This window comes from Lynx canadensis, chromosome C2 (genome assembly GCF_007474595.2).
Source record: "Lynx canadensis isolate LIC74 chromosome C2, mLynCan4.pri.v2, whole genome shotgun sequence".
Classification (NCBI taxonomy): Eukaryota; Metazoa; Chordata; class Mammalia; order Carnivora; family Felidae; genus Lynx; species Lynx canadensis.
In genome coordinates, this window is record NC_044311.2 from 81,834,968 (window position 1) to 81,850,453 (window position 15,486).

The window sequence follows — 15,486 nt, forward strand, 5'->3', positions numbered from 1 at the left end:
CATCACACTTGGGAAGTAAGTTTCTCAAGGTCACAGCAGAAAAGTGGCTGTAAGTCTCATGAGGGTGGCCACAAGGTCTAACTTGCTCACATTCTATCACCACGCATAGCACAGTGCCTGGTACATGGTAGGTATTCTACAATCATTTTGAATGGACCAATGAGTGAAAAAATGATAAATGAAAATACTTCCAAGAATAGAAGTTTGACAGCATCTAGGCAATTAGGATGGTTGGTTAAAGAGGCAATGCCAGGTGCCTCTAGAAGCTGATGTACCGTGGCACATTTTGAAGTAATTTTAATTCTCCTAAATCTTTTAACTTATCAGTGGTATTTCCTATTCAGTAGAGTTATAGCTCTTTGAAGAGCCTCTTTATCAACTCTAGCACAGGACACTCAACTTACTGAACTGTACTACATATAACACTGCTCACATCTACATTATGTCTTCGGGAATGATGATGGGCGAAGACACTTCTTTCTACCCTACCCCAGCTAACTGAACACTCAGTAACAGGCACTTGGAGCAATGATAGCATTCACTCTAGAGGCAGTTTTCAGAAATAAAGAGCAGGAGAGGGATGAAAGTGAGAGGGTGGAGGCTATGAACATTTAAACTGCTTGATGAAGGGAGAAAAGCTGTTAGACTTGTTATAAGTGAAAGAGCATATGCAGGCCTCAAAGAAGTATTCAGGCAATTGGAAAATACCTTTTCAAGTACAGGGCAAAGGGAGGAAGTCAACAGCAGGTGTTGCTATGTAAACAAGTCAAATTTAGGTGAAAAAAGAGTAGGCATGTTTCATCGTGGATTCTTGGAAGCTGTTCTTTGCAGATTTAAGTGGATAATTGAGATTGACATTTAAAGTGGCAGGAGACAGTCTGGGCAATAGCTTCCGTATTCCAAATAGTCTGGTTCAAGTGCAAGAGAGGTCTTCGTAAACAGAGTTGATGGCAGTCTTTTGTGTTAGAGCAGGGGTCACTAAGACTGCTTAGGGACCCAAGTGAACTTCCAGCCTCCCTCCTCATCTCGACAAACAAAGGCTTGTCCCTGGTGGAAGGAATGAGTTTTCACATTACAGTGAGGGCTCAGGGATGTGGAAAAGGCCATCTCTGTCTTATTGGGAGACACATCAGAAGTATAGTAAGGAGGAGTTTGCAGCCCTCCTGGCACGTTTGAAAGTTGAGAAAGTAAGTGAAAATCTTCCCCGTGCCTGGCAGTGCTATGTGAGGGGGTTGTTTGGTCACCTCCATAGTCAATTGGCAGATCCTCCCTGGGGATATTTTCATAATTGACTGCATCATCCGGAAACTGGGGAAATGTGCTGGCAATTCTTCTGGGATGAGAGGAGAGGGCACTGTAGTTAGCTGATAAAGTGTCATCAATGGTATTGAGGTCTTTTAATCCAAGTGTTTGAAGAACCCAGGGATCCACAGGGGGCCCAGGTTGTTCTTCACAGTTAGCAAATTCACCGGAGAGGTTTCTCTTGGCATTTTTGTGATGGGGTATCTCAGGAGGAAAATATCTTTGCTCTTTGGGTTTCCTCTTTCCCTTTCTGAATTTTCCACATGCTTTGGAAAACTCATCTGATGACAGTAATTTCTAGGAAAGTAGCATTTTAAAATATATAGTCAGATAGTCAACCAAGATCATTTTCTTTACTGTTGTCTAATTAAAACTCCTTCAAATATTAACTAGTCACTTTAACTCCTTAGAAAACGTGATTAAAATTCTATTCTGTCTCTGTCTTTGTCTCTGTCTCTGTCTCTCTCTCTCTGTCTCTGTCTCTCTGTCTCTGTCTCTCTCTCTCTCTCTCTCACACACACACACACACACACACACACACACAAGTGATTGAATTAACTTCTGTTTCCAACTTAAAATCTATAATGACAAGTTACTACCTGGAAACTACAATTCATGTTTTTTACTAATCATTTAAAAGTTGAAAGAAAAAATAATGTCTTTAAATTTTCAATTCAGGAAAGTAATTATTATAATAATGACAATAATAGCAACTATCATGTATTGAACACTGGCTACATGCATAATGTCATTTTATATGGGTACTGTTAAAATCTTCCTTAGCGAGGAAACTGAGGCACAGGCATATTAGTGACTTGCTAAGGATCATGTGGCCTAGATTAAATCGAAGCCATGTGATTCTAGACAGAGCAACTGATTGAAAACAGTAACTAACACTGCTTCTTCTTGTTCCATTAACTTTCATAACACTTTCGTGTGATATGTATTATTCTACATCTTGGACAATTGGAAAACAGAGAGAAAAAAACCTGCCTAATCTATATCATTTACTAATTTAATAAATGTCCTTTGTTTTACAAAATGGTGGCTGGACTGAGGAGCCCAAGCTAATAACTGTGAGATGTGCTCCCTTTTTTAACAAAGCTAACTGGACTGTAAAGGAGTCAGATATGGTATCTTTTCTTCTCTGAACTTTTATGTTCAGTAAAAATGGCAAGAAACATAATCAATTTAAATTAAATAATATCAAATAACGTAGCTTGTCTAGAAGCAAGGAAAAGATTGATGACAGAAGCATCATCAATAATTGTAACAAAATGACAAAAAGATAACAGAAATATAAAACCCAGAGAAAGGAAGAAGAACAGGAAGAGACTATGGACAAGCTATAAGTCCTTGAGTTAGAAATAGTCTAACTCATTTAAGAGTATGAGAAAAACGATTCATTAAAAGATAACATAATTGGTGATCTATAACTGCCACTCAAGAAATCTGGGCTCCAGCCATATTCATAACAGTTTAGAGCTGAGGAGATTTTCAACGATCTTTTAGGCCATGTATATCCAGATGAACATAACTGAGGCTAAGTGAGAGAGCGATTTACCGAAAGTCAATCTGATGATAAGAAGAACTGAGTGTCTTTCGGATCTGATTCCCACTGCAGAGTTCCATCCATTTAGCTCTCTGTCTTTTGATTAACCTCTGTTGTCTTAGCAATTCCCTTGACTGGCTTGATTCTTAAGCAACTTTTGCTGCAATACATGGCTAACATCTGCAGTCTAGATACTTCTAAGAAATGATACATAAAAATTCTTGTGAAAGTGCTATATTTCCTTTCAGAAAACTCCATCTAACCTAGAAATGCCTTTGAAGCCATGCTGTTCAGTACACCTTCTACAATTAATTAAGCAGTTTCACCCAAATTACCTCCATTCTCAAATCACTGCTGTGTTTTTATAAAAGGGATAGTTACATACCTTGGCCTTTTCCTCAAGACATTTAACCAAAGCAGAATTCAGGTATTGTCTAAGGTGATTATTCTCTTCGTGTAACCTAGCAAGTTCTTCTTCCTTCTGCACCAGAGTATCTTGGAGCTGCAAAAAAGCATACAATGGTGAAGGCTGCTCTACTATATTGACTTTGTAACCTTATAATAATGCCACTGATCCTTAACCTGCTTAAACTTGATCATTATTCTATTTGTTTTACAAACTCAACCTCCGGGAGCCCTTGTCCTCTAACGCCTAAATTCAATCTACACCCACCTACCACCTGATTGTTCAGTTTTGTGCTCTGAACTTCTTATTCATTGCAAAGTGTTTGAAGAGATTATATGACTTTTAAGATTGCAACCACAAGGGAATCGGGAAGGTATGTAGGAAAATGAGCTGCGTGCAACTGTTTAAATATAGAAAAAAGGATTTAGAAAGGTTTCGCTGGACTCCTTCCTTGCACATTAAGAAAAGAAGAAAAACAAGGGGGGCTGGCTTCCTTCATCCTCAGATTGGTCTGTTTGTATATCCACTAGATCAAATTATTCTCTCAGGAACAACAACAAATAAAACGTGATAAATGAAGCAATCTTTGCAAAAACTTTGTAATCATCATCCCTCTCCAAGTGATGAGCTATGTGTGTGCTTTAAAAATACTATCACACTCAATATACCATTTGGTCTTTCAAGCAGCCATCTGAGGAAGGCAATATAAATATTTCAATTCCATAGGTATGGAAAAAGAGGATTCAAGGGGTCATAGGACTAAAATGTATGCAGTCAGGTCCTGACTATAGGGCCCCCTAGAGGGTTTGGATTGTTGTTGTTGAATTTGTTGTTTTTGTTTTCTTCCCTGTGACATTGATCACCTATCTTCCTGTCCACCTCTGTGGACATTTACCCACTGTGGTTCTAAATTGCAAGTCAACATATGAATTTAACAACGGAAAAGAAGCAAAGTAACATTAAGGGGTGATGTTAAGAACAAACTACATGCTAAGTGAAATGAGTCAGACTGAGAAATACAAATACCATATTAATTCACTCATCTGTGGAATCTAAAAAGCAAAATGAATAAGCAAATAGAAGGCAGAATCCTATAAATACAGAGCATAAACTGTATTCTCTGTCAGAGAGAAGGGGATGGGGGAGGGGCAACATGGGTGAAGAGTAGAGGCAGATAAAGGTTTCTAGTTATGGCATGCATTAGTCATGGGGATAAACGGCACAACATAGGGAATACAGTTAATGACACTGTAGTAGTGTGACAGCAGTATATCTGTATGGTGACAGATGGTAGTCACCCTTGTGGTGAACACAGCATAATGTATAGAGAAGTCAAATCACTATGTTGTACACCTGAAACTAATGTAACATTGAGAGTCAACTATACTCAAATAAGTTTAAGAATAAAATAAAAGTAAAAAAAAAAAAAAAAAAGAATGGACTGCATTTGCATGGATCATGTCTGCCTGGTTATACATACCTGCTTGTTTCTGTAGAGCTGAGAGGAAAGCTGAGCCTCTTCCCACGAACATGAGTTAGGAACAGGGAAATTGGAGTCACTGGATGATTCTATGTGAAAATACCAAATGGATAACTGAGAAAACACACTTGGGGTTTTTGTGTAATACAGAGCTCATGGAGGGATTTCAGACAGTTTAATGGATCCAATTACCTTTCTAAAAATAGCTATTGCCTCCTTATAGGAAACAAAACATTTAAAGCTTCCAGAAGGGATAAACATGCTATGAAAGACACATATTTATAGACTACATGCCAAAATGGCTAAAGGGATGAATTTTGAAGAGCTAAGAGGTTACATTTCTTCCTAATATATAAACTCCTGCTGGCTAAGCTTATAAAAACCATCCCATCTGCATTATGAATTCACTCAAATATTTATTGATCCTTCCCCTGCTAGGCATAACATTGCAATTCCACTATGTTTTCCAAGTTTCGATCTTATTTTCTAAGGTTTAGCGTTTGATAACATAGTGTTTGCCTCTAAAATCAACTCCTACTTTTGATGGTGTCATTTTTCCCCAACCATGAAAATCTTGGCCTGTTTGCTTATCCATTAAAGCTGATGGAGAGTACATATTCAGAATTATATGTGGTATCACTTTCTACTTGAAAATAATTTGGATCTTGCTTCTCTGAAGACCTTGATGGAAATCTCAAAACTGTACCCTGAATTCATGTATTTCAAATGTCATCATTCGTATGTTTCTTATGCTTTTGTAAAGTTTTTTTTCATATTTGATAGCAAACTATACCTACCAGTAAAAACTATGCTTATGCATGCTATAGGTTTACTTTTGTTTTATTTTCCTCATCTAGTACAGTTTTGACTCTTGCTCATCTCTACAGAAACTGAAATATTCCTGAAATATTTTCAACTAAAGTAAAATGATGAGTAAGGAGACAGGAATAAAATTGTATACAGTTTGGTTTTATATTCTTGGGCATTCTGTCTTCTCTGTTGCTTGTGGTAGAAAGACAACACTGAACAACTCCCTTCCTGAAATATAAGTGTGTTTCATTATGTTGGGGGGGTTTTGTTTGTTTTTTTTCTGAAATTCAAAAAAAAATAATATGACAGAAGCAGGAGTACATATATTTAATGGTGAAGTGTCTACAAGTTTTTCTAGAAACCAGATTGCTAATATAGAAATTCCTTTAATATTTATAAGAACTATTTACTCAGCCCCCAGTGAAAATTAATACATGATTTTCCATCATTCCCTCCAAAATTGAAGTCTTCTTTGAGCAAAAAGGAATCATTTTCCCCCCACTTACAAGATACTATTCAACTCTAAGAGAACACATAGAGAACAAACTGAAGGTTGATGGAGGGAGGTGGGTGGGGGATGGGCTAAATGGGTGATGGGCCTCCTGAATAGGAGGGCACTTGCTGGGAGCACTGGGTGTTATATGTAAGTGATGAATCACTAAATTCTACTCTTGAAAACAATATTACACTATATGTTAATTAAATAGAATTTAAGTAAAAATTTGAAAAAAAAACAAACAAGAAACAAAACCATGACCCAGTTAAAAAGAAAAACGAACCAAAAAATAAATAAATTTGGTCAAGAGCTTTGTAAAAAAAAAAAAAAGAAAGAAAAAGAATAGCTATTCATTTTAGAGAAAGAGGAAAAGGTACCGAGATAAATCATTTTGAAAGATAACTGTTGTTCTGATTTGGCTTTCCTTTCTAAATAAACTTTTTAAAAATAAAAATGGTATGGATGCAAAAAAAAAAAGACAATGTTCATAGGACTTCCTTATGAAATAAAAGGGTATATTAGTATTTTTTCTCATCTCTCTCTTATACCCAGGGAAACTTTCCTGAATTCCAAAAGAAATGCTCCAACTGGTATCTTGACTACAGAAGCATCTCACTAATATTGTTTATAAATCTTTGACCCAAAACCAAATTCCCTCAGTGGGTTGGAAATCTCCAAAAACTATAAAGTGTGGGGAGAAATATATCTTGTCCAGTGGGCAAGGGGAAGAATCTCATTTTCAATATATGACAGTACAGAAAATCAGGTCATTTAGGGTGTAAAATGCAGAAGTCTTTGTGCTTTCCTCAACTTCCCATACCATTTCTTCTTCTACAGAGTTCTAGCCCATGATGCTTTGCAACTATGGGTGCTGGAAAAGGGCTTCAGACCTACCGGGAAAGCAGAAGAGCAGAACTTACCCTGCGCCTGTGGTGCTTGTTGGGGCTCTCTGTTGTCCAGGAGACCAGCAGCCCAGAAAGAGACCCAAGTCTCCGTGGAAACGTCAACACTAGATTCTGACGTTGTAGTGGAATACGGGCAATTATAGCTCTGGCCTCCTACAAAGTACTGGTCTTGGCAAGGCAGAACAGTGTTCTGTGAAATTCAGTATGAGGGATCAGGGTGGGGGTGGGGAGGGTCCCAGGAGATGGAATGATTGGGATTTGGAGGGGGATAAGGGTGGGAGAAAGAGGCACAAATTACATGCAATGAATCAAAAACAGTACAGGTGTTAAGCATAGATCCCAGATTAATTCAAGTGGTCAAAATATAATTACTAACAGGGAATCAGCTCCTTGGGTTTACCCAGTAGTTTCCTTAGGCTCTCTCAGCAAAGAACAGGCTAGTATTGGATGGACCAAATTTGTAAATATCCAAGAGTATTTTCTGTTGCCATGACTCAGTCATCTAACAGGCTATCCAGGATCTAAGTAAAAGGAATTCTACTTAATGATTGAAAGATATACGGACTATTTGGCTCTTTCTAGCAATACCTTAATTATATTTCTAACAACGTTAAAAGACAAAGAGCCCAGAATGCTAAGGCTGAAAAGGACTGAACATGACATATAAGGAAACCTCCTTATCTTTGCTTCTTAGTTTCTGAATTACACACCTGCTCCATCCCTTCCTTCTTCCTTTCCCTGGCTTTAAATGCTGCTGGATCCTATAGTGGTCTAAACTGTTTGAGATGGTTGTATAGACATATAGATACATTCCAGAGATAACCACATACATTTTGCTCCTAACTCCAAGCACCGGTACCTACAGTCACTCCAAGTAAACATATCATTAAAGCTGAAATACGTTAGTCAGCAGAGGCAGCAGGCTCTAGATCTCTCCAGCACTAGGTCTCAGTGCCCTTCCAAAGTTATCTTGCCACTACTAACTGCCTGGCATGTATTCTCCACTGTGTTCTGAGCCAGCGAACACCCTCCTGCCCCCGACTCCTCAAACTTCAAACACACAGTCTTTCCAAATGTCCAAGCAGGGGCAGGTATGCAGCCTTCCTGGGTTAATTTGTACAACAGCTCATTCTTAATTATTTGTCAATGTTTAATCAGGTAAAAGCCATTCATTTCAGCAGAGTCCAGCTTTGGACAAACTCTTTTTGACCACTACAAGTCTTTTGTTGACTTGAGGACTTTTTGGGCATAACATAAACAGCGAGAAAACAAATAAGAAGAAGGAAAAGGAGAGAGAGAGAGAGAGAGAGAGAGAGAGAGAGAGAGAGGGAATTAAGCTAATTAAATCACAATTTGTTAATATCCTCAGTAAGTTAAGTTTTGAAAAAGTCCAATCTTTTGGGCAAATCCAGCTTGGGCAGTGCAGACCAAAGAAATTCAGCCAAAAGTTTATCAAGCACTATTTTCTTTTATTTTAAAAGCATGTTTGTAGGCTCTTTCCCTGAGGTTATTATTGGAATCAGAGCTGAACTATTATGCAATTGACACCTGAGAAGAAAACAAACCTCAAATACCTTGGACTAGCTCAAATCCGAATGTCTGCAAATATGTGCATAATCTAGAGGAAGAGGTAGAATGAAAAGTGAGTGCAGGTGCGGGGCGGGGGGCAGAAAGTTGGGAGAAAGTACAGAGAGTAGAAATAACACAAGAAGGTAAAAGGATGAGAGAGATGGGGAATGAGAGACTGAGGGAGCAGAGAGAGGGAAGAAGATAGGGGAGAAGCAGATGGGGCAGCAGAGAACACCCCTTTTAATGGGCAGGTAGCAGAGAAATCTTGCATCCAAGGTGGAAGAAATTCTAAATGCAAAGCCTACTAGCTCTCAGAGCCCCCAGGTTTCCCCAGCGTATTACCTAAACCCCAGGCCCTCACTTACCATCTTGCAGTGGAAGAAGGCGCTGCAGAAACTGAGCCCTCAATTTTTCGGTAAAGCCTGTAGGAGCTTTAAATGGGACTGAGGGGAGGAGCTAGGAGAGGCGAGTTCTAATCTGCGGGAGCTCCCGGTGACGCCGGGGACTCCCGGCGAGCGCCGCCCTCTGATTTGGTGCGAGGCTGTCAAACTGGTGACGTAGGTGAGGAGACGTCAAGCCAAAGTCTCTGGCACTCGAGGCGACCGCCGCGCGGGGACCCGAGACCTGCCGCCACCTGCCGCCGAGCGCCCGGGTGCGCTGCGCGGCTTCGAAACCCGAAACCCGCGCGGTGCCTGCCGGCGGCCCGCTCGCCGTCCGCGGTCGGCCGAGAGTCGGCGGTGGCGGGACCGCGCTGCCGGCCGGGCCCGACGGGGCGAACCCGGCTCCCCCTGCAGGGCGGGGCGGACTCGTCGGCTCTGCTGCCGGAACTAGGGAAAAGCCCAACGCGGCGTCTCTGGGATGGAGCAGCCCTTGGGGAGCCGACGCAGCACCCGGACTTAACACTGCCCCTGTGTAGTTCCTGGCCACGTGATCAATGCCAACCTAATGCAGGACCTGGTGAACGGACTGGCTTTCCCCCCTCTTTTTGATATATCTCATTTTCCCCAACTCCTGAGGGGCGTGTGAAACGGGAAGATGATCTATATCCATTCTAGAATTTAAGTTTGGGGAGAATAGCTGTTCCCGTCCATTGTGTTCACTGCTGTTTCCAAAGTGCCTGGAACAATCTCTAACCTATCATGGGTGCTCAATAGAGAATTAAAATACGGGGGGGGGGGGGGGGCTGGGGCTGGGGGGCTCAGCCGTTAAGCTTCTGACTTCAGCTCAGGTCATGATCTTGCAGTGCGTGAGTTCAAGGGAGTTTGAGCCCCAAGCCCCGAGCCCTGTGTGGGGCTCTGTGCTGACCGCTCAGAGCCTGGAGCCTGCTTAGAATTCTGTCTGCCTGTCTCTCTCTCTCTCTCTCTCTCTCTCTCTCTCTCTCTCTCTCTCCCCTCTACTCCTCCCCGGCTCATGCTCTGTCTCTCTCCTCAAAACAAAGTAAACATTAATATATATTTTTTTTTAATAAAAAGAATTAAAATACAAATTTAAGAGGGCGCCTGGGTGGCTCGACTGAGCATCCGACTTTCAGGTCATGATCTCAGGGTTCATGAGTTGGAGCCCCAGAGCCCTGCCTTGGGCTCTGTGCTCAAAGCTCAGAGCCTGGAGACTGCTTCGGATTCTATGTCTCTCTCTGCCCCTCCCCTGCTCACACACTCTGTCTCTCTCTCTCTCTTAAAAATAAATAAACATTTAAAAAAATTAAATATAAAATACAAATTCAAGAACCTAAAGTGTCTGTCTCTGTGTTAGCCCTAGCTTCACAATTACTATTATATAGAATAAATTATTACGATTACAAAAAAAAAAAAAAATACTTCTCAGTTAAGGTACTTTATTTCCCCCATCTTTTCTCTTGAATTTTATTCTCATGATTTCTGTGATGTTACGTCCAGAGGAGAAAAAGGAGTAATATCATCTTTAAAACCATTCATCTACTTGGGGCACCTGGACGGCTCTGTCAGTTAATAATGGGACTTTGGCTCAGGTCATGATTCCCAGGTTTGTGGGTTCCAGCCCTGCGTGGGAGCTTCTGTCTCCCTCTCTCTCAACCCCTCCCCCACTTAGTCTCTCTCAAAAATAAATAAACATTAAAAAAAATTATCTACCACTAGTAGCCAACTCTTATGTCAAATGGCAATAATCTAAGGGGTGGTTACTCTATTTTTTAAGTTTATTTATTTATTTTGAGAGAAGGAGAGGAGAGAGCGTAAGTAGTGGGGGAGCAGAGGGACAGGGAGGTCATCCCAAGCAGGCTCCACACAGTCAGTGCAGCGCCTGATGCAGGGCTTGAACTCACCAACCTTGAGGTTGTAACCTGAGCCAAAGCCCCAGGCTTAACTGACAGAGCCACCCAGGCACCCAGGGTATGGGTGCTTTTCTTGTCCCTGCTTTGGAGGATGACAAATGAAGTACTGAAGTTAAGAAACTTGACCAATGTTTACACGATTGGGAAGTGGCAAACTCTGGTTCCAGCATCCATGCTCCTATCACAAGTATGGTTTTTTACTCTCTTAGACTTCTTTCCACTGCACATGATAGCTATTTATGCAATGGCCATTTTTGTGGATTGAATTATGTTACCTCAGGATTTATGTTGAATCTCCAACTCTGAATGTGATGTATTCAGAGGCAGGGCCTCTAAAGAGAGAATCAAGGTTAAGAGGTCATAAGGGTGGTGCCCTCATTTAATAAGACTGGTGGTTATAAGAAGAGGAAGAGACACCAGAGATGGTATGCACAGAGTAAAGGCCATGTGAAGACAAGTCCAGAAGGTGGCCATTTGCAAATCAAGGAGAGAGATCTCAGGAGAAATCGTTCATCCTGCTGATACCTTGGCCTTGGACTTCCAGCCTCCAGAAATGTGAGAAAATAAATTTTCTGCATAAGCCATCTCATCTGTAGTTCTTGTTATTGAAGCCCTAGTGAACAAATGTGGGCATGGTGTAGGGATCGAGAAAACTTTGGATTCTGGCCTGCATCGTCCTTTCTCTAAACCAGTTCTGACCTTTATTTATTCTGGGTTGGATTGTGCCCATCATCCACAGCACTGAGCAATGGCTAACACACAGCAAATGCTCCTTACGTGTTCTGTGTTCGACATTAAGGAAGGTATGGAAGAGGAAGAGGAGGAAGGCATCAGACTTGGTAGATAACCCTTTCTCCTGTTCCATACAGTTTGTTCACAAACATGTTTAAGTGAATGATACCAGGTTTGGGATCATTGCCTGGAAGATACTGCCTGGGTTACAGGACATGACTCATTGCAGTGAGATTGCTCTCACGGCATAAGAGGCAGGGATACCCTGGCAATATACCCTCCCCTGAGATGATGGGAGAAACAGATCAAAACCCATTTAGGTTATGAGAATTGATGATCTTGTTCAGGGCAAAGAAAATCCTAATCCATTTTTGTGATGAGCACCAAAGGAAGAAAAAGGAGGATGGAGTTGTTTTGTTTTTGGAAACTCCTAAATTGGATATGTGAACCTCTGGAAGATCCAATTTCCTGACTCTAAAAATGACCTAAAATGGGCAAATGAAACAAAACCGGGTTGAAACAAAAGGGCGTAGGCTTTGGATCCAAATATACCTACATCCCAGTTCTTGTTCAACTCTTTGAGGCAGAAAAAACTAGGGCTGTATTATCATGGTCTCCAAATTCTCAGCTCCTCTGATAAATTAAGAAAGAAATACCTACCTGAGAAGCTTATTAAAAAGCTGACCAATAGTGCTTGAAAATTCCAAATTCACTGCCTATGTCATGAATAGCAGCTATTATTGTTATATGTAGAGGACCCTTTGAACGTATACACTGCTGTGCATTGCCTGGTAAAAAAGAACTGAAAATAAAAGCTACATTTATTAAGCAGATTTTCTGAGGGCTAGATATATTTTTTAAGTCTTTGATGGACTTTAGCACACAGATGTTTCATAAATCATTAGCTACTTTAGCTTAGTGGGAATGGGAGTGTATTTGGTGGCAGAGGATCCCTAAAGTTAAGCCATGAAGAGCTATGGATAAGTGAACAGAAGTCTCAAGATACAGCTTACCTGACATCATAAATGATGGAAAATTTTCCAAACCCTTAAGGTCTGATTTAAGCATATCTTTTTATTTAAGATCTACTGCTTGGGGATAAGCCTTATTTTTTCGTTTGTTTGCAGATTTTTGTTTTTGCTGTTGTTTTTGTTTTTGTTTTTGAAAAATGAGTCAAGAGGCACCCAGGTGGATCAGTTGGTTAAGCGTCTGACTCTGGATTTCGGCTCAGGTCAGGATCTCACGGTTCATGAGATTGAGCCCCATGTTGGCCTCTGCACTGACAGCACGGAGCCTGCTTGGGATTCTTTCTCTCTTTTTCTGCCCTTTCCCTACGTGTGTGTGTGTGTGCTCTCTCTCAAAAATAAATAAATAAACATAAAAAATGTTTAAAAATGTGTAAAGTAAGCAATAATCTGAAATCCTTTGACCATTTTTTATTCACATTTTGAAAGAAAGAGGTGCAACTTCTCTGGTGATTGCTTTTTCTACTATAAACAATAAGATCGGTTAAAACCTGTCTCGTGTACTGTGGCTGAAGAGATGGTGTTAAAAAGGTGGTAGCTAATAACAGCCCAGTTGCTGAATTGGGGTACTACCTCCTGCCAGGGCAAAGAAATAATAAAATAGAAGGTAATTTGACCTGCACACAAACCATGTCTGCAGACAGCAAAGGGTAGTGTGTGACCAGTAGTGGGCCAAGGAAATAAACAGATTGGCATATGGAATGTTCTTTCATTTCTCCCCTGGAGGACACTTTATTTGATTACCTCGTTAGTGAACTCGGTAGCATGTATAATAAAAGAACAGTTTAAAAATTCTCTTTACAAACATAGCCTCTTCCTATGGCGTCAACAGCTGAATCTCTAGGCAATAAAAAAAAAGATTGTATTTCTGCTTTCACATGGAGGGAAAGAAAAGCATAACCCTTAGAGAAAATTCGGTTGGGCAGATGATTTACATTGGGAAACTTAACACTTGCATATTTTGTTTTAGCATGTCTGGAGAACTATGACACGTTTTATTTGTGGAGGCATAGATTTGAGTTTCACCCTTCCAGAATACTATATGGAAATCAGTCATGCTGATATGTGCAGTCTTGCCTACTACCTACCTCCCACATGTCAGCAGAGTTCCTAGTAACCACACATATGCAGTAACTTATGCCATGGTAAAAACTGTGTCTACATGAACCAAATATATTTAAATTTTTATTTATTTCATTTTGAGAGAGGGAGTGAGCAGGGGAGGGGCAGGGAGAGACAGAGATAGAAAATCCAAAGCAGGCCCCACTCTGACAGCAGAGAGCCTGATGGAGAGCTCAAACTCATAAATGGTGAGATTATGACCTGAGCTGAAGTCAGAAGCTTAATTGACTGAGCCACCCAGGTACCCCAAAGGTATTTATACAAAAGAAAGTCAACTGTTGATTCTGGTAACACAAATGAACAAAAATATAAGTTTGAAAAATTATATCAGGTAATCAGCCAGAAAAGAGAAAGGCCCTGGACAAATTATAGAGGGAAATGTTGAATTGGGGCCTGACTAGATCTGTGCCATATAGAACTAAGGGAGGACGAGGAGATGAAGATTTATGATACCATTTTATTGGATGTTCCAGTCTGAATTTATTTCAATAGCTCTATAACCAGCTTTAACCCTCCATTTATGACTCATTAAGTGGTTGCTTAATTTTTCAGTTGTATTTGATTGTATTATGTTAAGGCACATCATACACTATGATAATATTCACAGATTTGAAGATTCTCAAGCCTAAGGGTATATCTCAAATATACTATCAAATATTAAGTGTCTACTTCATATTTGAGGGATAACTAGCAAATGTTTGCAGATCTATATTCATTGTACAAAGGAAGGCAAGACTTTTCTGCACTCTGTAGCATTGTCTTCTGGCCTTTCTCATAAAATGACACTTAGAAATAATACTTGTGGACATGCTGGAATAAACAGTTGAGGCTTATCCTGACAGTTGTCAGACTTGAGGTTTTCGATTTCTCTGAGACCCTATCAGGCCACCTTGAGGACAGGTGCATCAGTATTTCTCAGGGCTTTAACTCATCGTGCCTTGGTGCACTGGTAAGGAAGGTCTGCTCTGTGATAACCAATCTGGCCAAACCGGAATAAAATAATCTCAGTACTACTATAAGAATACATGCAAAACAGTGAAATTAGTTTTGCATTACCACAAAGGTTAGAGATGTGGAATCCCAAACAAACAAACAAAAAAATCAGATACAACTCCACTCCTCATTACTCCAGCCACATTAGAAAAAGTGAAAATATTGACTTATTATAATTACTATATATCAGAGATATGTTAATCTGGCTATGATTTAAAATGAAAGGAACTTCTGCTCAGGAGCACTAGTATTTTCATAAACTAGGCTTCAGTGCCTTTATTGATCCTGAAATCCCTCTTAAGGATTTATGATCTAATGGTTAGTGGATGGATTGCTGATTGAGGCATTAAAACCCAGAAAGGTGAATTGGCACTGACCATGGCATCCTGTTTTATCCTGAAGATAATAGAAATAAGGATGTCCCTGGCTGGCTTCTTCAAAAACCTTAGTTCAGAGTGTAACAGGAAAACAGGACAATTGGAACTGGATTCCTTCTAGCCCTGGAATTATCAGAGAATCTGAAATAATGTGACATCCCTTCATGAAAATAAAACAAGCAAATATGTTTAATATAAAATGTTAAGCTACAGTAATTTTATAATTCCATATTTTTAAAATCTATAATCTATAAAATGTTAACTGATTTCTTACTAGCCCAATTTTGTAGCAGAATCACTTTATTTGTAATCAAATCAAGAAACTTGAAGTTAGTGGTAATGAAATTTGGTGTTTCTAGCCAAACTCGGTTTTGCACATTTCTTTTTCACAAAATGAAAGCAAAATGCC

At 40.1% G+C, this 15,486-nt stretch overlaps 1 protein-coding gene across 1 annotated transcript; it reads right to left on the reverse strand.

Moving 5' to 3' along the window:
• Positions 1-793: 793 nt before the first annotated feature.
• Positions 794-8,946, reverse strand: GMNC (geminin coiled-coil domain containing). The gene is made up of 5 exons (XM_030329976.1): positions 8,886-8,946; positions 6,967-7,141; positions 4,741-4,829; positions 3,240-3,356; positions 794-1,599 (listed from the first exon to the last, which is right to left on the reverse strand). Exons 1-5 carry the CDS (start codon positions 8,886-8,888, stop codon positions 979-981), a joined length of 1,005 nt encoding a protein of 334 aa, XP_030185836.1. The 5' UTR covers positions 8,889-8,946; the 3' UTR covers positions 794-978.
• Positions 8,947-15,486: the final 6,540 nt, after the last annotated feature.

What these genes read in the sequence shown, in the direction of transcription:
- GMNC (XM_030329976.1), bottom strand. An exon ending in ACAAGCACCACAGGCGCAGG is followed by an intron (nt 4,830 to 6,966) that starts GTAAGTTCTGCT and finishes ATTTTCACATAG; the next exon opens with AATCATCCAGTGACTCCAAT. An exon ending in GTCTTGAGGAAAAGGCCAAG is followed by an intron (nt 1,600 to 3,239) that starts GTATGTAACTAT and finishes CTACTTTCCTAG; the next exon opens with AAATTACTGTCATCAGATGA.